Raw genomic sequence first — 20,908 nt, 5'->3', positions numbered from 1 at the left:
CAAGAGGCATATTCTCTGCAGGATAAACACTCACCATCGCTTTTAAACTTTGTTTTAGTATTAAAATCTACCCTCTTCTGAGGCCACACCCAGTGTCTCAAGTCTCTGGGCCCCAACATTGGTCAGAGTCCAGGCCAGATAAACCGCGGAGGCGGCATGATGCTGCAGGCCCGTGTGGCTCCCCCTAGTGGAGCCCTGGAGGCTGCTGTAGACCCCTCAACACCCGGACAAGTGGGTCTTGGCTGCCCCCCAAGCTCATGTGAGGCTCCCCAGCTCTGTGCTCAGTTGAACTCACCCCATCTGCTGCTCAGGTCCCCTTGGAGACTTGCCCTGCAGCCCAGTCCTTGCTGCAGCCACACCTGCCCTGCCAAATCAGAGCCAGCCACAGTCTGACCTCATCTCACCAAGGCCTTTCTCTGAGAACAGCGAGACCGGTACCCCCACAGTCGGGATCAGGCACGTCTGCTGGTAGGTTCCTCCGCAAGCATGTGAAGCTGAGGAGCAGAGGCCCTTCCCTGCAGGGTGGAATGTTCCTGCTGAGGGTGCTTTGGAGAAGCTTCCCACACAGGCACAATTGAGCGGGGCTTGGGCGCTTGCAGGTGTCCCCAACAGGCAGCAGGACTTGAGAAGTCTCAGCAAAGGTTGGAAAGGTGCCCTGGCCGTGGCCTGCGATGTGCCCGAGAACTGGAGTCAGGGCAGCCTGCGGAGTCCTTCTGTCCACTCCTCTTCATAGCCCATGGCGTAGTACCCAAGACTGTCTTCCCTCCTTGGTGGAGACGCGGTCCCCTTGTCGAGTAGGGGAGAACCCTAGAGCTCCGAGTCACTCCAAGAACGCAGCAGCCCGGAGACCACGAGGCTGTCATCCCTGCTGTCCTGTAGGAGGGCCCCTGTGCAGCCCCGTCTTCTGGAGATGGCCTGTCATGGAGGAGGTTGGGAACAAAGGCCTGGTGTGTGCTGGGCCTGCCTTTCCACAGAAGGGAAGACGCCTGCCCTGTGTTTGCACTGGGCCAGTGAGCCATGGGCAGACGCAAGCCGCTCCCTTGTGCTTGTGTTATCACCGCAGATGGCGGGGTGGAATGAAGTGGGGGATGGAGCTAGAGGACGCTGACTTTCAGTAGCAATGGAGCCACAGTTAGCCCTGTTATTTGTCAGCCTTTCCAGCCTGGTCTTTCCAGAGGGTAGGCACCACTGTCTGAACACTTGACTCATACGAAATAGCTCTCTCTTCCTCTGAGGAAATCACAGGCCTGTCTTTCCTGCTTCTGGTGGTTCTCTCAGAAACCCAGTTCAAGCTGTCTAGACAGCATACATGAATCTGGGGCTCCTGTAAATGGGAGGGTGCTGGTGTCAGGCATGGCTGGCTCTGGGAGTGCAGACAGGCCCACTAGGCGTCTGCCAGCTCTGTGGGTCTCACTTAGCCTCATTCTGTGTGCCAGCTCTCTTTCCATCTGCCCCTGCCATTGGTCCAGCCCTGTTTGGTCAGGAGGCCCTTCCTCAAACCAGTGGCCATTATCAGAGGGACAGCACCCTGTGGTTGGCCCAGAGGGAGCACCACTCACAACCTGAATGGAGCAGGTTGCTGGGGAGACTTTCCTGTCGTGCCTGTTAAGCCTCCCCTGTGTTTGCCTTTGGCCCTGCCTGCTGGCACTCACACCTTCTCTGCCCACCCGCGGGGGGTGTCTGCCCTGGCAAGCACTGGCCATGGGCATCTGTGGGGGCAGGACACACATAAGACAAGCACTGTGAGCTGTTCTGAGAGTCCCTCCAGCCTCCTCCTCCCCCAACAAAACTTCCAGCCACAGAGATCATGTACCCGTGTCAGCAGCTGAAACATATGATCTTTTCAGGTTTCAGAATTTCAAGAAAAACACAGGAAGAGATTGTTAGCCTTCTATAGAGAAAAGGTAAGTCGAATAGATTCATTGTCACTTGAATTATTTTGACCTTTAGATTTAAATGTCAGACTTGTTAACACCTTGTTCTCAAAGGGGACAGGCTGCTAGATGCAATATCTGTTTGTCTGCGTGTTTCCAGCTATGGGGACATTGTCACTGTCCCCTTCTGACCAGCCTATTGGCCCAACCCTTGTCTGTAGTTACCAAGTAGCCCACTGGGTGCAGCACCACATGGGCCTCCCTGCCCAGCCACGTTTATCCCCTCAGCCACTGGGGTCAACCACGGGGTCTTGGGAGCTTGGGAGGCAGCTTGAAGGCTTCTCTGCTCAACCATCCCATTTTAAAAAACAAGTCCTTTTTAAAAAACTTTGAAGGTTATGTAGTCGGTAAAGTCAGGAACCCAGCTTTAAAGACAAGGGACCCTGGGGCCATTCCCTGAGTACGGAAGCCAGTGTGTGACCCTGCTGCCTCCTGTCTGTGCATGAACATTTTATGTACACCCAGACCTGGAGCAGACAGATCACCCTTGGCCCTGCTTGCCAGCCGGTCACCCCCTTCTTACCCCTTCCATCCTGTTACCCCCACCCTGTCTTGTCACCTTGCCCTGTCCTGTCGCCCCCATCTCACCCCTCACCCCATCCTGTCACCTCATCCTGTTACCCCATCCCTGTCCTGTCACCTCTAATCCCATTCTGTCACCCTTATCCCATCCTGTCACCACTCACACCATGTTGCTACCCCCACCCTGTCCTGTCACCCCATCCCATCCTATCACCCCTCATCCCATCCTGTCACCCCTCACGCCCACCCTGTCCTGTCACCCCATATCAGTCTGTCTTCACACTGCTATAAAGAACTACCTGAGATTCAGTAATTTATGAAGGAAAGAGGTTGTATTGATTCATGTTCAACATGGCTGGGAAGGCCTCAGGAAACTTACAGTCATAGCGGAAGGCAAAGGAGAAGCAAGGCATGTCTTACATACCAGCAGGAGAGAGGGCAGGGGGAACTGCCAAACACTTTTAAACCATCAGATCTCATGAGAACTCACTATCACAAAAACAGCATGGGGGAAACTGCCCCCATGATCCAGTCACTTCCCACTAGGTCCCTCCCTTGACACATGGGGATTGCAATTCAAAATGAGATTTGGATGGGGACACAGAGCCAAACCACATCATTCCACCCCAGCCCCTCCTAAATCTCATATCCTTCTCACATTTCAAAACACAATCATACTTTCCCAGTAGTCCCCCAAAGTTTTAACCCATTCCAGCATAAACTCAGAAGTCCAAGCCGGAAGTCTTATCTGAGACAAGGCAAGTTCCTTTCACCTGTGAGCCTGTAGAATCAAAAACAAGTTAGTTACTTCCAAGATACTATGGGGGTACAGGCATTGGGTAAATGTTCCCATTCCAAGTGGGAGAGATTGACCAAAACAAAGGGGCTGCAGGCCCCATGCAAGTCCAAAACCCAGCAGGGCAGCCATTAAATCTTAAATTTCTCCTCTTATCCGATGTCTCACATCCAGGACATGGTGATGCAAGGGTCAGGGAGCTCCCAAGGCCTTGGGCAACTCCACCACTGTGGCTCTGCTGGGTACAGCCCCATTCTGGGCTGGGGTTGAGTGCCTGCAGCTTTTCTGGGTACACAGTGCAAGCTGTTAGTGGATCTACCATTCTGGGGTCTGGAGGACAGTGGCCCTCACAGCTTCACTAGGCAGCACCCCAGTTGGGACTCTGTGTGGGAGCAACCACCCACATTTCCCTTTTGCACTGCCCTAGCAGAGGTTCTCCGTGAGGGCTCTGCCTCTGCAGCAGACTTCTGCCTGGACATCCAGACATTTCCATACATCTTCTGAAATCTAGGTGGAGGTTCCCAAACCTCAACTCTTGTCTTCTGCACACATGCAGGTCCAACACCATATGGAAACCGCCATTGCTTGGGGTTTGCACCGTCTGAAGCAGCAGCCCAAATTTTTCCTTGGACCCTTTTAGTCATGGCTGGAGCTAGAGCGGCTGGGATGCAGGGTGCCATGTCCTGAGGCTGCACAAGAGTTGGGCAGGGGACCTCAGCCTGGCCCATAAAACTACTTTTTTCTCTCTGGGCCTATGATGAGAGGGGCTGCTGTGAAGATCTCTCACATGCCCTGGAGACATGTTCTCCACTGTCTTGGCTCCTCGTTACTTACGCACATTTCTGCAGCCAGCTTGAATTTCTCCCCAGAAAATGAGTTTTTCTTTTCTACTGCATGGTCTGCAATTTTTTCAGACTTTTATGTTCTGCTTGCCTTTTAAACATAAGTTTCAATTTCATATCATCTCTTTGTGAACACTTACATGACTTTACTTTCAGAAGAAGCCAGGTCACATCTTGAACGCTTTACTGCTTAGAAATTTCTTCTGCCAGATACCCTAAGTCATCTCTTTCAAGTTCAAAGTTCCACAGATCTCGAGGGCAGGAGCAAAATGCCTCCAGTCTCTTTGCTAAAGCATAGCAAGAGTGACTTTTGCTCCAGTTCCCAATAAATGCCTCATCTCCATCTGAGACCTCCTCAGCCGGAACTTCACTATCCATATCACTATCAGCATTTGGGTCAAAGCCATTCAACAAATCTCTAGGAAGTTCCAAACTTTCTCACACCTTTCTGTCTTTTTCTGAGCCCTCCAAATTGTTCCAACTTCTGTCCATTACCCAGTCCCAAAGTTGCTTCCACATTTTTAGATATATTTATAGCAGTGCCCCACTCTACCGGTACCAATTTTCTATATTAGTCCATTGTCACACCGCTATAAAGAACTACCTGAGACTGGTTGATTTATAAAGGAAGGGGGTGTAATTGACTCACAATTCTGCGTGGCTGGGAAGCCCTCAGGAAACTTAGAATCATGGCAGAAGGCAAAGGGGAAGCAAGGCACATCTTACTTAGCAGCAGGAGAGCGGGTGGAGGGGAACTGCCAAACACTTTTAAATCTTCAAATCTCGTGAGAACTCAGTGTCATGAGGACAGCATGGGGGAACCACCCCCATGATCCAATCACCTCCCCCAGATTCTTCCCTTGACACATGGGATTACAATTTGAGATGAGACTTGGGTGGGGACACAGCCAAACCATATCATACCCCCACCACATTCCGTCACCTCTCAATCCCATTCTGTCACCCCCTTACCGCATCCTATTACCCCTTCCCTGCTTCTGTCACACCCACCCTTACCCCATCCTATTACCCCTTCCCTGCTTCTGTCACACCCACCCTGTCAGCTCTCCCCTGTCGTGTCACCCCCACTTCATCCTGTCACTCCCCACCTTGGTTCTGTCACCTTCACCCCATCCTGTCACCCCACCCTATCACCCTCACCCCATTCTGGCACCCCCACCTATCCTGTCACCCCCACCCCATCCTCTCACCCCCACTTCTCTCCTGCCACCCCCAATGCCATTGTCTCTCCCCCACCCTATCCTCTCTCCCCCACCCTATCCTCTCACCCCCACCCATCCTCTCACCCCCACCCCATTCTCTCTCCCTCACCCCATCCTCTCTCCCCTACCCCATCCTCTCACTCCACCCCATTCTCTCTTCCCCACCCCATCCACTCTCCCCAACTCCTGTCCTGCCACCCCCATGCCGTTGTCTCTCCCCGACCCTATCCTCTCTCCCCCACCCAATCCCCTCTCCCCCATCCCATCCTCTCTCCCCCATGCCTTCTTCTCACCCCCACCCCATTCTCTCTCTCCCACCCCATCCTCTCCTCTCTCCCCCATCCCATTCTCATCCCCACCCCATCCTCTTACCCCACCCCTGTCCTTCCACCCCTATGCCATCCTCTCACCCCATCCCATCCTTTCTCCCCCATCCCATCCTGTCACCCCACTCCATCCTCTCACCCCCACCCTGTCCTTCCACCCCCACCCCATCCTCTCTCATCCCACCCCATCCTCTCTCCCCCACCCCATTTTCTCATGCCCACCCCATCCTTTCACCCGCACCCCATCATCTCACCCCATCCCTGTTCTTCCACCCCCACCCCATCCTCTCTCACCCCACCCCTTCCTGTCACCCCCACCCCATCCTCTCACCCCCACCCAATCCTCTCACCCCTACCCCATCCTTTCTCCCCCACCCCATCCTCTCACCCCCACCCCTGTCCTGCCACCCCTATGCCATCCTCTTTCCCCTACCCCTCCCAGGCCCACCACAGCCCCTTGTTACTTGACAACCACCCAAAACCCTGCCTGGAAGCTTCTTGCAGGAGCCAGCCTGGGCTTAGCTTTTGTTATATTTTGTGTCTGTTGTCTCCACATCCTCCCAGCAAACCTCGAGGATGGGCATGAGTCATAATTACAGACTGGACAGTGGGATCCTAGACTCTAGTCATTCCCTCAGGGTCTGGCAGCTCCCACACACAGGGCGGGGTTCCAGCCTGACAGCAGAGGCTGTGCTGTGAGATGACCTGGCAGTGACCGTGTGTGGAAAAGGTGCTTGTGTCTGACTTTGAGGCTGGGTGCTCCCCTGGAAGGGCTGACACTGAATTTGCATCATGTCAGCTTGTGGAGGGTGCAGCGCTGAAATTTGTCTCCTGGGGCTTCGGTTTGACTTAGCTGTGCATGGCCCCCCAAGGCCAATTTCCTAAGTATCTGATGGACCAGACTCCAGGCAGATTTACTTATGAGCAGCATGAGGGCAACTCCATGCAGAGTAACCCACATTCTGATTCATGGTTTAAGAAATTTAGAGGGTCACAGTGTCGCTCAGCATAGCCTGTCTAATAACAAGAGGTTGTGCAATTATCTTTAGATTTCTAGGTTGGAAGAATCCCTTAGGAAGTCGGTGCTGCAGATAGAACAGCTGCAAAGGTAAGCCCCCGCCCTGACCCGCCGTGAGTGCGCAGTGGGGGCAGCCACTGCCACATGCATTGGTCTGACTCTCCAAGATGAAGAAAGAAAGACGACCTCAGATGCAGAGGGAAGAGCTCGTTCATTTACCTGAAACTTTTGTCAGAGCAAAAATGCTGTGGGAAAACCGAAGGGAAGAAGGGAGACAAAAAAGAAAAAGTGAAAAAGACATGAATGGTTCCCCTTGGGGCAGCTGCCCCAGTGATTCCTGAGGCAGTGGGAGGGGCCTGGGAGAATAGCAGGCACCCTCGGCCTCTCCAGAGTGACCCAGCACAGGCAGGGTGGCCCTGCAGCCAGGGACTGCGGGACTCTACCTGCAGCCTGGCGGCCTGCTTTCTGCCAGGAGTTGTAGCCGTTTGCGGAAGGTACATATATGTGGCAAGTTCTGTGTCTAAAGGCACTGCTGTGAATGCGTGATGCATCTTAGGGAGAAACGTCCAGAGTTGCTAGGATTAACCAAAATGGGGACTTAAAGCATTACATTTCAGTATCTGGAAAATCTAGCCATTTGATAGCCTCCTTTCTTGTACATTTTAGCTCACCTGTGCCTTTGCCATATTGCCTCTGCTCTGAATGCACTTTTACTGCAGTCAGTGTTTCTGGAATTTGGAATCAGTAACAGCCAGAGTTCAGTTACCACAGTGATACACAGATGCTGCGCATTTTACACTCGGTGATGCCTTAGATTTTATGAGATATGTTGAATAGTCACAAGTCCCTGTTTGGTGGCTGCACACTAACGTGAAGGTCGAGGAGTCAGGAGCCCTGTCTGCCTCCCATTGGCCGTGTGTGTAGGAGTGGGTGAGCCTCCAGCGTGTGTGTAGGTGCCCGCCTCCCTGCTGTGTCAGGCAGCTGAGCATGGCACGGCCTCACTGGGGCCGTGGGGCCAGAGGGAAGCTGGGGACGCCAGTCACACTGGCTGGTGGCCCTGCTCCTGACACGAGGTTCTGATGGCCTCTGGTGAAAAGGGCTTCTTTCCCTGTCATTATTTTGGGCTCTAGGAGTTACCACAGGCTTGTCTTGTCAAGGGTGTGTCCCAGGCGTCAGCAAGGAAACTCCAGGCCAAATCCAGCCTGCAGTGTATTCTCTCCTCCTTCCTTTCCTTGGCTTTTTTTTTTTTTTTTTTTTTTTTTTTTTTTTTTTGAGACAGGGTCTTCCTCTGTCACCCAGGCCGGAGTGCAGTGGTGTGATCTCAGCTCACGCCTCAACCTCCCAAGGCTCAGGTGATTCTGCTGCCTCTGCCTCCCAAGTAGCTGGGACCACAGGCATGCACCACCACACCCAGCTAATTTTTTTGTTTTTTGTGGAGATGGGGTCTCGCTGTGTTACCCAGGCTAGTCTTGGACTCCTGAGCTCAAGTGATCCTCCCACCTCAGCATCCCAAAGTGCTGCAATGGCCGACGTGAGCCACTGCACCCGGCCACAGCGTATTTTCATGTAGCCTCCAAACTGAGCATGGCTTTTACATTTTTAGAAGATTGTAAATGCATTGCAACAGAGACTTTATGTGGACAGCAAAGCCTCCTACATTTACTAGGTAGCCCCATTTGCAAATTCCTCCTTTAAAGCATCACAAGAGGAAAGGCAGATACTTAAAATGCATCAAAGGGGCTGGGCGCAGTGGCTCACGCCTGTAATCCCAGCACTTTGGGAGGCCAAGGTGGGCAGATCATCTGAGGTTAGGAGTTCGAGACCAGCCTGACTAATATGGAGAAACCCCATCTCTACTAAAAAAATACACAATTAGTCAGGTGTGGTGGTGTATACCTGTAATCCCAGCTACTCAGGAGGCTGAGGCAGGAGAATCTCTTGAACTTGGGAGGCGGAGGTTGCAGTGAGCCAAGATCATGCCATTGCACTCCAGCCTGGGTAACAAGAGCAAAACTCTGTCTCTCAAAAAAAAAAAAAAAAAAAAATGCATCAAAGTGTGGAGTTACTTTCATTTTTTTCCTTCTTGGTGTATAATTTTCTTTCATTCTGTGGATTCGTGTTTTGCATCAATTCTGTAAAATTCCTGCCCATTATCTTTTCAAGTAGTACCTCTGCATCCCCGGCCACGGCCTGCAGCTCCCTGCCCTCCACATCAGCCTCCGCTGTGATCTCCATCGTTTTAGGCCACCTGGTCACATGCTGGTTGCTTCTTCCAGCTCCCGGATTTTCAAATTAAGCCAGTGAACCCCACTGAGAGTTTGTTTTTGAGACAGAGTCTCACTCTGTCACCCAGGCTGGAGTGCAGTGGCACAATCTCAACTCACTGCAAGCTCCGCCTCCCGGTCCAAGCAATTCTCCCGCCTCAGCCTCTGGAGTAGCTGGGACTACAGGTGCCCACCACCATGCCCGGCTAATTTTTGTATTTTTAGTAGAGACAGGGCTTCACCATGTTGACCAGGCTGGTCTTGAACTCCTGACCTCAGGTGATGCGCCCACCTGGGCCTCCCAAAGTGCTGAGATTATAGGAGTGAGCCACCGCCCCCGGCCCCCATTGAGTTTTTGTTCTGTCCATTACAGTTAACATTTCTAGAACATCCCTGCTCATTTCACCATTTGGAAAACAATCTTTGCTCATTGTTGCATCTTCGTCTTTTATGTAGTCATCTCACAGGCAGCTTTTTTATGTTCCTTACCTGATACCCTCAGGAATCCAAATCTGCCTTCTTTTCTTCCACTCTTGCTGGAGGAGGTGTGTTTCTGCTGATCTCTGGTGAGGTGGCACAGGTCAATCCCACTCCCTACATACCTAGTATCGCCTGCATTTTCCTCCAGAGAGGATTCCCGTGTGCTCTGCGAGCCCAGCTGACCCGCCCCAGACCACTGCCCCCGACCCCGTCTTGCCCAGCCTCACTGTGGTGGCGTTCATGCTACCCACTTTTGTTGTCATCGTTGTTTTTGTCATCGTCCTCTTGCTCCCACGAAACAAAGTGCGTTTTAGAGTGGTTTGGAAGCAAGAGCAAGTGCCCTGCAGAGGAACCAGGCCACAGCCCTGCCAGACGCAGAAGGTCAGGTACTTCCACCCACCACAGTCAGCCACACAACAGCCAGTGTTTACTGAGCACCAGATGCATTCTCAGTGCTGTTCTGGGGTCTGGCAATTCGGAGTAAGCCAAGCGAGCCAAGTGCCCGTCCTCTGGGAGCTTCTGTGTCGGGGGAGAAGAGGCAGAAAGTGAACTTTTATGTCAGGCCGGGACACAGGCTGTCGGGATAAGTGACTCTGGGTGAGGAGGTTGAGGGGCAGTGCCAGGGTGGGCTCTAGCAGGTGACTGCACAGCGGAGGTCCGAGTGGTTGAGCTGTTGCACAACTGCCTATTCCTAGCTAGCTTGGTCCCAAACTGAAATTGCTGAGGGCAGACTGTTCGCATCTCAAAACCCGGCCAGCATAGACGGGCACTCGGTGCCAGGAGACAGCCCCACCCTCATCTGCAGTCATGCACCTCAGTGTGTCCACAGAAACAGTGTGTCTGCGGAAACAGACACGCTCCCCCAGTCTTACACGTGCATCTCAGCGTGTCCACCAGGCCCCGTGAGGCAGAGAGGACCCAGGTGCAGCAGCCTTCTGTGACCGGGAGTCACAGGACACAGCAGGCGGTCTCTGCTACTGGCCATCATGGAGATCAGTCCAGGGTTGCTAGACCAGAAAACGCGACCAAGTGACTTGTCCATATTTCTCTTGCTGGCCTGTTTTTCTTTCTTGCCTTTTTTCTTTCCCTTTCCTTTCCCCTTCCTTTTCCTTTTTTGAGATGAGTTCTTGCTCTCTCGCCCAAGCAGGAGTGCAGTAGTACAATCACAGCTCACTGCAGCCTCCAACTCCTGGGCTCAAGCAGTCCTCGCACCCCTGCCTCCCAGAGTGTGGGGATGACGGACAAGAGGCACCATGGCTGGCCTCTTGGTGGCCTTTCAAAGCTGGTGCATTAGTGGCTCCTGTTGTCAGGTCTTCATTTCACAGCTTTAACACCAGCGGTGGCCGTGTGCTGAGTGACAGTTGTAGTTGCAAGAGCCAGTGATGTAAATGGCAGTGAGTGTTGAGTTCACTCGGCTTCCGCGCTGGGGAGGAGCAGGGCTGTAGGACTCACAGGACACTTTGGGAACCGCTGAATTCCTGTGAAATGCCCTTTGCAAACCCAGTAAGAACATTTCACTGATTCACTTTCAGTTGGAATGACCTGGGGGGACATCAGTTTTTATGGTTTAATTCAATACCTTTTCTCCATCTATTTAGTATGAGATCATCACAACAAACAACTTTCAGCACAATAAAAAGTTCAGTTTCAAGTAAGTAAAATCATGCCAGAAAGAGAACAAAATAGAGATGCATGTTGCTGAATCACACTGTGTGCACTGACGTTGGCATTTTCGTCATCACTCTTCCAGCAAAGCCATACGGATGCCTGCTGCCACCTCACTCATCAACCCCCGACAGGTACGTGGGTCGCTCGCAGAAATCACAGGACCCGCAGGTCTTTCCGCCTCTGCACCTCCCTTCCCATCCCAACCCCATCCCCCCTCCAAGCCCCCAGGTTTTGCTAGTCCAGACAATTGACTGGACATCAACTCATTTTGGTACTTATTTCATATCCCTGTGAGGCTCAGGTCCCAAACTAAGTGTGTGATCCAGGCTGGCCAATCAGAGCACTCCATCCCTGCAGCCACAGTGATTGGTCTGGGAATGATCATGTGACCCAGTGTTCTGCGTGCCCCCTCCCCCCCCAGCTAAACTGGGGATCCAGTGCCCCGCAGCTGACAGCCCTGCCCTAATAGGAAATTAAGGGGCTGACCTGGTGCCTTTCATGGAATCCTTTCACCTGGTGGATGGCCTGAACCCGTTACCCAACCCGTGGCTGGGGGTCCCTCACACAGGAAACGTTCGTACTGGCAGATGCCCTGTGACTTGTGTCTGCCCCGTCTCCAGGCTATGCCTGCCGGGCCATGACTCTGGCAAAGGGAGCCCACCCTCATATTCCCTCCAGTGTCCCAGAGAAAACCCGGCCTGGGGTAGCTCCTAGCTCTTCAGATGCAAGGCACAAATTCAGTCCACCCTGTGAAAGGAAACACACTCAGATTTATTACTCACAGGTCCTGGATGGGGAGGGTGCCATGCGTGGGGAGGACAGTGCTCTGTCCACAGGTAGCAAGAGGCAGGAAAGAAGGGTCAGGCAGAGAGGGGGGCCCTGTGGGCCAGCACCTTTAATGAGGCTCAGGGCATCATCCAGGCAAGTTTCTCGTGGGGAGTTTTAATTGGTGGGTTTAGAGCAGGCAGGCACGAGCTCCATGGGTCCCATTGTGACTGAGGGCATCACTGTGGCACATCTGCATGGTCCGTGCAGGGTGAGGGGTCAGCGGGGCCAGCCAAGTGGGTTTTGTCCACCCTCCCACAGGGAGGCGGCCACTGGGAGGCAAGTGTCCGGATGGACCACACTGAGGCACTGGGAGCTGGTGGAGAACTGAAAACTGTTGAAGGTGACTGAGCCCTGCCTCTGGTATGAGAAAGTTAAACCTGTCATCAAAATGGTTGCTGAGGCCACCTAAAATTAGAAAAATTCACTCCAGCCGGGCTGGACTAATGGGAGTCATCCATGGGACTCTTGCTGGAGCTGTTGGAAAAGAGTGAGCCTCTTTCTGCAGAGATCGCGAGCCATAAGGATGGCAGGGCTAGGAGGGGGCCAATGCAAAATGAATCCGATGTTTTCCTGTCTCCCTTTGGCAAATGAAGGAACTAGTGTGTAGTGAGCGTGCATGGTGTGGTATGTGTGGCCAGGCAGCGAGTGATAACAGAAATCAGTTCGGGATCCCACTCTCAGGACGTCCTAGTCTAGCAGGCTCCAGGCAGGCGTTGGCAGAGAGAAGAGAAGGGGTGGTCTGGAGGGAGAAGCCAAGTGTGCAGAGGTGCAAGAGAGGCATGTCAGAGAGAGCCCAGCCAGGGCGGGTGAGCCAGCGACCTCTGTGTCCTGGAGAGGCTACATCCTGGTACAGACGGCAGGTGGCCCTAAAGAGGGAGGGAAATGGCAGTGATCAGATGCCTCAGTGGCTAAACTCTGGCTGCAGCACGAAGCTAGAGGAAGATTTAGACATTTATGCATGGTCTCGTCTTGTGTGTATTTCAACTGACATTATGGGTAAGTCCTGAGCTCACTCAAAGCCTTTCACTGTGTGTTTAACAGACTGGAGTCAATGGAAGTTGATCTCTCTCCTTCTCCGATTAGAAAAGTAAGTGCATCTCTCCTGCCGAGTTCCTCATTTCCCGTGTACCAGACGTGGCATTTCCCATTTTCCTCAGTACTGAAAAATATCACTGCTCATGCAACATTAGACAGACTTTGCACCATGCAACAGTAGACAGACTTTGCACAGCGCCCCTGCGTCATGTGCTGGCTCCTGCATCATGTGCTGGCCCCGTGGGTGAGAGGGGTGGGCTGTGGCTGTAAGCTGGGTCATGAGAACCCTCCTGTTCTGCCTGAACGGCCGGGACTGCAGTTGCATCTGGAGAAACAAAAGCAAATGCAGACAGAGTGTGGCAGGGTCCCACGCAGGTCCTGTGTTGTTCCTGTGCAGGTCCCATGTTGGTCCTTTGTTGACCCTGTGTTGGTCCTATGTTGGTCCTGTGTTGATCTTGTGTTGGTCCTGTGTTGACATTGTGTTGGTTCTGTGTTGACCCTGTGTTGACCTTGTGTTGGTCCTGTGTTAACCCTGTGTTGGTCCTGTGTTGTTCCCGTGCAGGTCCCATGTTGGTCCTGTGTTGACCCTGTGTTGGTCCCATGTTGGTCTTGTGTTGACCCTGTGTTGGTCCTATGTTGGTCCTGTGTTGATCTTGTGTTGGTCCTGTGTTGACATTGTGTTGGTCCTGCGTTGACCCTGTGTTGACATTGTGTTGGTCCTGTGTTGACATTGTGTTGGTCCCATGTTGACCTTGTGTTGACCCTATGTTGGTCCTGTGTTGACCCTGTGTTGGTCCCATGTTGGTTCTGGGTTGATCCTGCGTTGATCCTCCGCTGTTCCCATGTTGGTCCCGTGCTGGTCCCTGTTGGTGTCAAACAGAAATGGCAGCAAAGCTGGTGGCCCTGTGCTTTACCTGCCTTCAGTTGCTGTCTCATGAAGTGCCAAACAGTGCCAAAGAAGACAACAGTAAACTTTGTCAGGCCAGGAAAAGAAATGGGTCAGAAAAGCTAAGGATTCTGGGAAACAGGAAGCACCAACTTCAAGCTGGAGAGAAGCAAGACCAGAGGAAACCTGCCCGGAACTCAGGGAGACTCCAGGCCCCGCTCTCCCGTCGTCTCCCTGGGTCGGCAGAGCTCGGCGCCAGATGCACAGCAGCCACACACCAGGTGGCTCGGAAACAGGAGAGAGGAGGCAGTTTGGGAAGGACTCAGGGCAGTGAACTGCACCCCATGGGAGGGATCAGGCCTTAAAAAACACGTGGGGCAGGAGGGGGCCAAGGAGCAAAGGCAGGAAAACCGAGTGGGTTCTGGTGGCAGTGAATGCCTGTGTTCCACAGTGCCAGTGATTGGCTTATTTGATTTATGTGTTGCTTCGTGTTGTGCGACACAGTGTGGCTCATTGGCAAGCACTGTTCCGAGCCTTTATAGATAGAAACTCTGTCGTCCTAGCAGCCCTGTGACATGAGTAATCCCACCCAGACCCAGATGATGGAGGAACCTGGAGTCAGGATAAGAAGGCGGAACTGGACTCCGTAGGGAATGAAGAGCCGCCACAGCTTCGGTGAAAGAGAAACGCCAGTTCCTTGGCAGTTGGGTCAAGCACACGCGTCCTCTCCCTGCCCAGCTCACCTCCTCTATCCTCATGGCCGCACCCATACACATCGGCAGCACTGGAGCCGTGCTTCCAGAGGGACACACTGCCTCGTGGGTGCCCGTGTCCCAAGGCAACTGGCCCACACCGAGCATGCCACCTGCCCCCTCAGGCCCTGCTGGAAGCTCTTATGGAACCCTCCCCTGGGTGCCTGTAGGTCCCTACCACCTGCCTTGGCTCCCCCAAGGCTGGATACCTGCTTCCAGCTGTCTTTTGGTGCACTAGGACCTTGTTTAATGGATGAACTCACAGCCTCCAAGTCCCCACAGCTTAAGGAGGAAGAACTTGGTTCTATCAGGTCAGCTTTCTACCTTTCCTTAGGATCTGAGTAATTGACGAGAATAGAGAATACTCAAGACTGGCAGGCAGCAGGCACGTCGGGCTCACGCCTGTAACCTCAGCACTTTGGGAGGCCAAGACAGGTGGATCACTTGAGCCCAGGAGTTTAAGACCAACCTGGGCAACATAGTGAGACCCTGTCTCTAAAAGAAAGAAAAGACTGGCAGGCTAAATTGATTGACACTTCACTGGGTGCTACTGTTGGAAATTATTGCTGAGGAACCAGAATGTAATGAATCAAAGTTCCTAGGTGAGGGGCAAAGACCAGACATGGGCACACATTTTCTTTGTTTTTTTTTGGGGGGGGGGTGCGGGTTTTTGTGTTTTTTGTTTGTTTGTTTGTTTGTTTTTGAGACAGAGTCTCACTCTGTCATCCAGGCTGGAGTGCAGTGGCGAGATCTCGGCTCACTACAACTTCCGCCTCCCGGGTTTAAGCAATTATCCTGCCTCAGCCTCCTGAGTAGCTGGGACTCCAGGTGCGCACCACCATGTCCAGCTAATTTTTGTATTTTTAGTAGATATGAGGTTTCACCATATTGGTCAGGCTGGTCTCAAACTCCTGACTTCGTGATCCGCCCACCTCAGCCTCCCAAAGTGCTGGGATTACAGGCGTGAGCCACTGTGCCCGACCAGCACATATTCTGTAAAGGGCCAGATAGTAAAACGTTTGGATTTTGCAGACCAGACAGTCCATCACAGTCACTCAACTCTGTCATGGAATTGCAAAAGCAACCATAGAAAGTACAGAAGCTAATGGCATGACCATGACTGTGTTCTAATAAAACTTCATTAACAAAAACAGGCTGCGGGCCATAGTTTGCCCACCCCTGTGCCACACCAGAATGCAAATTTCAAGGAGAGTGTCTAAAACCAGTTTTTCACCTCCTGAAATGCCTTGTCACCCCGGAGTGGATGTGTGTAGCAGTTCCTTTGGAAAGAGCTCCCGTCCTCCCTGCCCCACATGACTGCGTGGAGTGAGAGGTGCTCCTGGTAACCCTCAGCCTGAGCAGAGGTTCTGGGGACACCACCTGTTGCCTCTGCAGACCGAGGTCTTCTGTGGCCTGCGGAGAGCAGTGTACAGGCCTCTTGAGGTGAACCTCCCACACTGTTGAGGGCTGCATAGGAAAGAGCGTTATCGGGGGTGCTCTTGGTGGGGTTCCTGCCCCGAAGGCTCGTCAGAGGGAGGGCCACAGTGCAAGTGTCTGTCATTGGGTGGACTTGGAGAATCAAAGCCAGTGCCATCCCATGAGAGCGCCTGGGACACAGCTGGGCCTGCCCAGAGAGGCTTGGTTCTTTTCCTTCCTCCTCTACCCTTGCTGCTCCAGGCCTGGGGACCTCAGGCTGCTGGCACTGGGGAGGAGGAGAAGCAGAGCCTAAGGCCCCCACCTTCCTGGACAAGGTGCCTGAGAAGGCGAGGGAGAGTCTGCTTTCACACGGAGATGGAAGTGTTGACTACGGTGTGTGAGGCTTGGCTGGATAATTTCTTAATTAACTTAATTAAGATAATTAACAGATAAATCTGTTCACCTTAAATGAGCATGGGATTTTCTGTTATGTAAAATTGACCAGGGTTAACGTATCTTTTTGAAAAGGTAAAATAATGACTCACAAATACAAAATGAATGCCATTCACATACTTCCTTCAGCTTACGAATTGGCCAGTCACAGTAGCTCACGCCTGTAATCCTAACACTTTGAGAACTGAGTCAGGCAGATCCCTTGAGCCCAAGAGTTTGAGACCAGCCTGGGTAACATGACAAGAGCCCATCTCTACAAAAAATTAGCTGGGCATGGTGGTGCACACCTGTAGTCTCAGCTACTGAGAAGCTGAGGTAGGAGGATCACCACCAGGAGGCTGAGGCTGCAGTGAGCTGTGACTGCCCCAGTGCACTCCAGCCTGGATGACAGAGTGAAACCCTGTCTCCAAAAAAAAAAAAAGAAGAAGTTTTGAGTTAATGAGGGAAACCAGCTGATAGAGTTTAGGTATTCATCCCTGCTGGCATCTCATGTTGAATTATAATCCCCAGTGCTGGAGGTGGGGCCTGGTAGCAGATGTTTGGGTCATGGGGGCAGATCCCTGATGGTTGGTACTGTCTTTGCCGTGGTGGGCGAATTCTCATGAGATCTGGCTAGTTAAAAGCATGTGGCACTGTCCCCCAGTCTCTTGCCTGCTTGCCCTGCAATGCGCTTGCTCCCCCTTGGCCTCCCGTCCTGATTGTAGCCTCCCGAGGCCGCCCCAGAAGCGGCTGCTGCCATGCTTCCTGTACAGCCCTCAGAAGCATGAGCCAGTTAAACCTCTTTTCTTTATTAATTACACAATTTCTGGTATTTATCACAGTGCAAGGATGGCCTAATACACCACCAGTTAAATGTGAAAACTGGTTTAAAGGAGAATCCAAAGAGCAAATATGTGTGTAGGCAGCCAGGAATGCAGATGTGAACACACCAATGGGTACACAGCCCCTCCCACATGGCAGGAACCAGTGTCTTGCCCAGCCAAGTCTGCCACGGCCCATGGACAAGAAAGATTTGCACCACTCTCTTCTGTAACTCACAGCTATCAGACAGCACCAGGACGGGGAAAGACACGAGCACTCGAATCTCTACGGAGATTTTCTCTAAACGGAGCAGCAAATGGAACGTAGTTCAAAGGGGCGGTGATGTCAAGGGGATTCTTAGGATGAACTTGATATTGAAGACATCCTAGCAGATGGGAAGGATCCAGAAATGATGGCATAGCAGCACTCCAGGCAGGTGAGAGGAAGTACCTGGAGCCTGTCCTGATAAGGCAGGAATACGTCTGGTGTTCACAGGATGGCAGGCAGAGGCTGAAGGTACAGAGACAAAAGCTCCCGGTTTCACAAGATTCTGCCTTGTTGGGGGTGGGAGTGAGGTCATGAGCTTCGGGTGGATGGGGAATGCGCCCCGTGGATAGCTCCATGAGACCACTGGCCTGCAGGCAGCTCAGAGGGCCATGCCAAGCAGGGGGGTGTCCATCCTTCCAAGGTTAGAGTCTTGCCAGCAAGCAGGAGCAGAGGACTGGCAGAGTAGGGCCAAGGGTGTGGCAGAGAGTGTCCCCGGAGCAGGGCGCTGCTGTGCTGCTCGAGAGGCCACGAGGACACAGAGGGGCTTCCATGGTGTACTGGAAGGGCCTGTGGATTAAAGGATCTGTGGGATGGCTGTGCCAGGGGCAGAAGCCAGGAAGGTGGGCAGCAGAGGTCTTGGCGGGGCACAGTTGATGACGGCAGAACCTGAGGACCAGCGGGGGTGAGGCAAGGAGCCTGGGAACAGGAGATGCCAGCAGTGAGTTGAGAGCCAGAGGAGCGAGCCCAGGAAGGGGCAGCAACTAGAAATAGCACCTTGCCATGCTGCAGGTCGCACTGAGAGGCAGGAGGGACTCAGAGCAGAGCAGCCTCCCTCACCAGTCTCAGAACCTGGGCTGGCAGCTGTGGATTCACAGGTTCCTGTGGGTTGAGGAGGGAGGGTGGCAGCAGCGGCCTTGTGGTTGCTGGGTAGGGTGAAGGGTGGGCACAGAGCAGGGCCCAGCACACACAGCTCCGAGCAGCGTTAGCTCCACCCTGTCTGTCGGCATCTGGACTTCAAGGTGACAAAATTATGCACCCAAGAATGATTTACTCAGGATTTCACATTCTCTAACATCAGCTGCAGACTTCGTTTTTTTCACCTAAAATTCCTAGTAGAGCCCGTTATCCATTCACCGTTATAGGCCCTGGTGGAACGGAGAGAATCAAATAGATAATGCCCACCCACACCCCTTCTACCACCAGCAGGCAGAGTCGGGAGATGGACACAGAATCAAATTAGACAGGATCTTATCAGAGGGCGATAAAGATGAGGGAGATGGGCTTCCAGGAAATGTATTCCTAACAGACACTGGGAGTCTGAATCTTGTAAGCAGCAATATTGGAATTTTATCCATTGTTTTCTTGTTGCATTCTTAGTCGGAGATAGCAGCCGGCCCTGCGAGAATCTCCGTGATTAGTCCACCTCAAGATGGACGCATGGGTAAGTAAAATTTCCTGTAACCTTACCTCAAATCAATACATGTGTCAATTAAAATATATTCCCTGAGGCCGGGCGCGGTGTCTCACGCCTGTAATCCCAGCACTTTGGGAGGCCGAGGCGGGCAGATCACGAGGTCAGGAGATCGAGACCATCCTGGCTAATTCCGTGAAACCCTGTCTCTACTGAAAATACAAAAAATTAGCCGGGCGTGGTGGCGGGCGCCTGTAGTCCCAGCTCCTCGGGGGGCTGAGGCAGGAGAATGGCGTGAACCTGAGAGGCGGAGCTTGCAGTGAGCCGAGATTGTGCCGCTGTACTCCAGCCTGGGTGACAGAACAAGACTCCGTCTCAAAAAACAAACAAATAACAACAACAACAACAACTATATATGAATATATATATATATATTTTCTATATATTCTATATATAACTATATATGAATATATATATATATATATATTCCCTGAAAGGTCATGTTTAATCAATCAGAGTTGTCAGAACCTACCCAAGTGGGTGTTGTCCTTCCACCCGGTGTGTAGGAGGCTACATATTTACCAAAATGGTGCAGCGTTTGAGTCCCAGGGAGAAGCTCCTGATGACCGTGTAACAAGTCACAGGAGAAAACTGGCCCTTTTGCATTCTCTGTCCTCTTGGTTTTTAACAAAAATAGTGTCACTGGGTTTGCTTCCTGGTAATTGGCTTTGAATTGCTGGTCCGTTTTCAAAGTGAATCCCTCCCTCAACCCTCAGCGCACATCGGCCTCAGCCCACACAGGCCATCTCCCCGCACACTGTCTCCTGCATCTCCACGGGGCCATGTCTAACAGCTTCTTTCTGTTTCATCCCATGGTTGACCTTGTCTAAGCCCCCTGTTCCCAGAGTGTGTGTCGTTTGCAGAGGTTCACCGTGTTTCTGCATAGACGTCCGTCCTCACTGGATGCTCCTCCTCGCATTCAGTTCTGGAAGGCACAGGGAACACACCAACTCTCTAAACGCTTCCGATATGTGCTGAGGTACACAGGGCCGCCTTGTTTCTGTCCCAGCAGGCTGAAGGCACCCTGGACACGCTCAGAACACTCACTGTGTCTGTTGTGTTTCCTCTTTGCCAGTCTGAAAGGAAATAGTAATTTTGATTTGCATTTATGTGACTATTAATGATTCTGAGTGTTTTAAATTTATTCCTCTGTGTTTTTTCTATGAATTATCTGCTTTACTCCTTTGTCGTTTATGTAGACCCCTCAGTGTGCAGGATATTAACCTTTTACTCAGTTTGCTTTGTAATTTTATATTTGACCTTTGAATTTGAGAGACTTAATATTTTTCTGTACTCAAATCTAGTCATAGGGTCTCATGCTTGGGGAGGTTTTTTTCACATACCTAAATCATTTTCTTCTAATTGAATGGTTTTTTAAACTTCTTCTTAGAGCAGTTTTAGGTTCACAGAAAAATTGAAAGGAAGGTACAGATTTCCCATATATACCATGACTCCACACATGCACAGCTCCCCCATCCCCATCCCCCACCAGACCAGCCGATGTGTTAAAACTGATGATGCTGCATGAACACATCATTGTCACCCGGAGTCCATGCTTTCCATCAGGCTTCACTCTAGGCATTGTATGTTCTATGGGTTTGAACAAATACACAGTGACGTGTATCTGCCATCGTAGCAGCATGTGGAATAGTGCCACTGCCCTAAAAATCCTCTGTGCGCCACCTGTTCATCCCTCCCCCACCTCCCACCAACACCCGAAAGCCACTGATCTTTCTATGGTCCCTTTTTCAGACTATCCTAGAGTTGGAATTATACAGTATGTGGCTTCTCGGATTGACTCCTTTCACTTAGCAACACACCCTTACGGTTCCTCCATCTCTTCTCATGGTTTGCTAGCTCATTTTTTTAGTCACTGAATAATATTCCATTATCTGGATGTATCACAGTTTATCATTCACCTGCTGA

The 20,908-nt window shown here is 52.0% G+C and overlaps 1 protein-coding gene across 6 annotated transcripts in view; it reads left to right on the top strand.

The window, feature by feature from the left end:
- The window catches only part of RNF212 (ring finger protein 212), a 57,889-nt gene that overhangs the window by 19,596 nt on the left and 17,385 nt on the right, over nucleotides 1-20,908 (top strand). For 5 of the 6 annotated variants that reach the window (XM_078002873.1, XM_078002872.1, XM_078002874.1 and 2 more), the window contains 6 exons: nucleotides 1,848-1,904; nucleotides 6,693-6,751; nucleotides 11,004-11,056; nucleotides 11,156-11,204; nucleotides 12,943-12,988; nucleotides 18,889-18,952. In XM_078002873.1, coding sequence (XP_077858999.1) covers nucleotides 1,848-1,904; nucleotides 6,693-6,751; nucleotides 11,004-11,056; nucleotides 11,156-11,204; nucleotides 12,943-12,988; nucleotides 18,889-18,952 — 328 coding nt within the window. Of the gene's footprint in view, nucleotides 1-1,847; nucleotides 1,905-6,692; nucleotides 6,752-11,003; nucleotides 11,057-11,155; nucleotides 11,205-12,942; nucleotides 12,989-18,888; nucleotides 18,953-19,813; nucleotides 20,209-20,908 lie in introns of those variants that run through there. The other variant, XM_078002870.1, reaches the window with a different exon arrangement.

The sequence above is a fragment of the Macaca mulatta genome, chromosome 5 (assembly GCF_049350105.2).
Source record: "Macaca mulatta isolate MMU2019108-1 chromosome 5, T2T-MMU8v2.0, whole genome shotgun sequence".
In the NCBI taxonomy this organism is placed as follows: Eukaryota; Metazoa; Chordata; class Mammalia; order Primates; family Cercopithecidae; genus Macaca; species Macaca mulatta.
The sequence above is the reverse complement of the archived record's forward strand: the minus strand, read 5'-3'. Positions and strand labels throughout refer to the sequence as shown.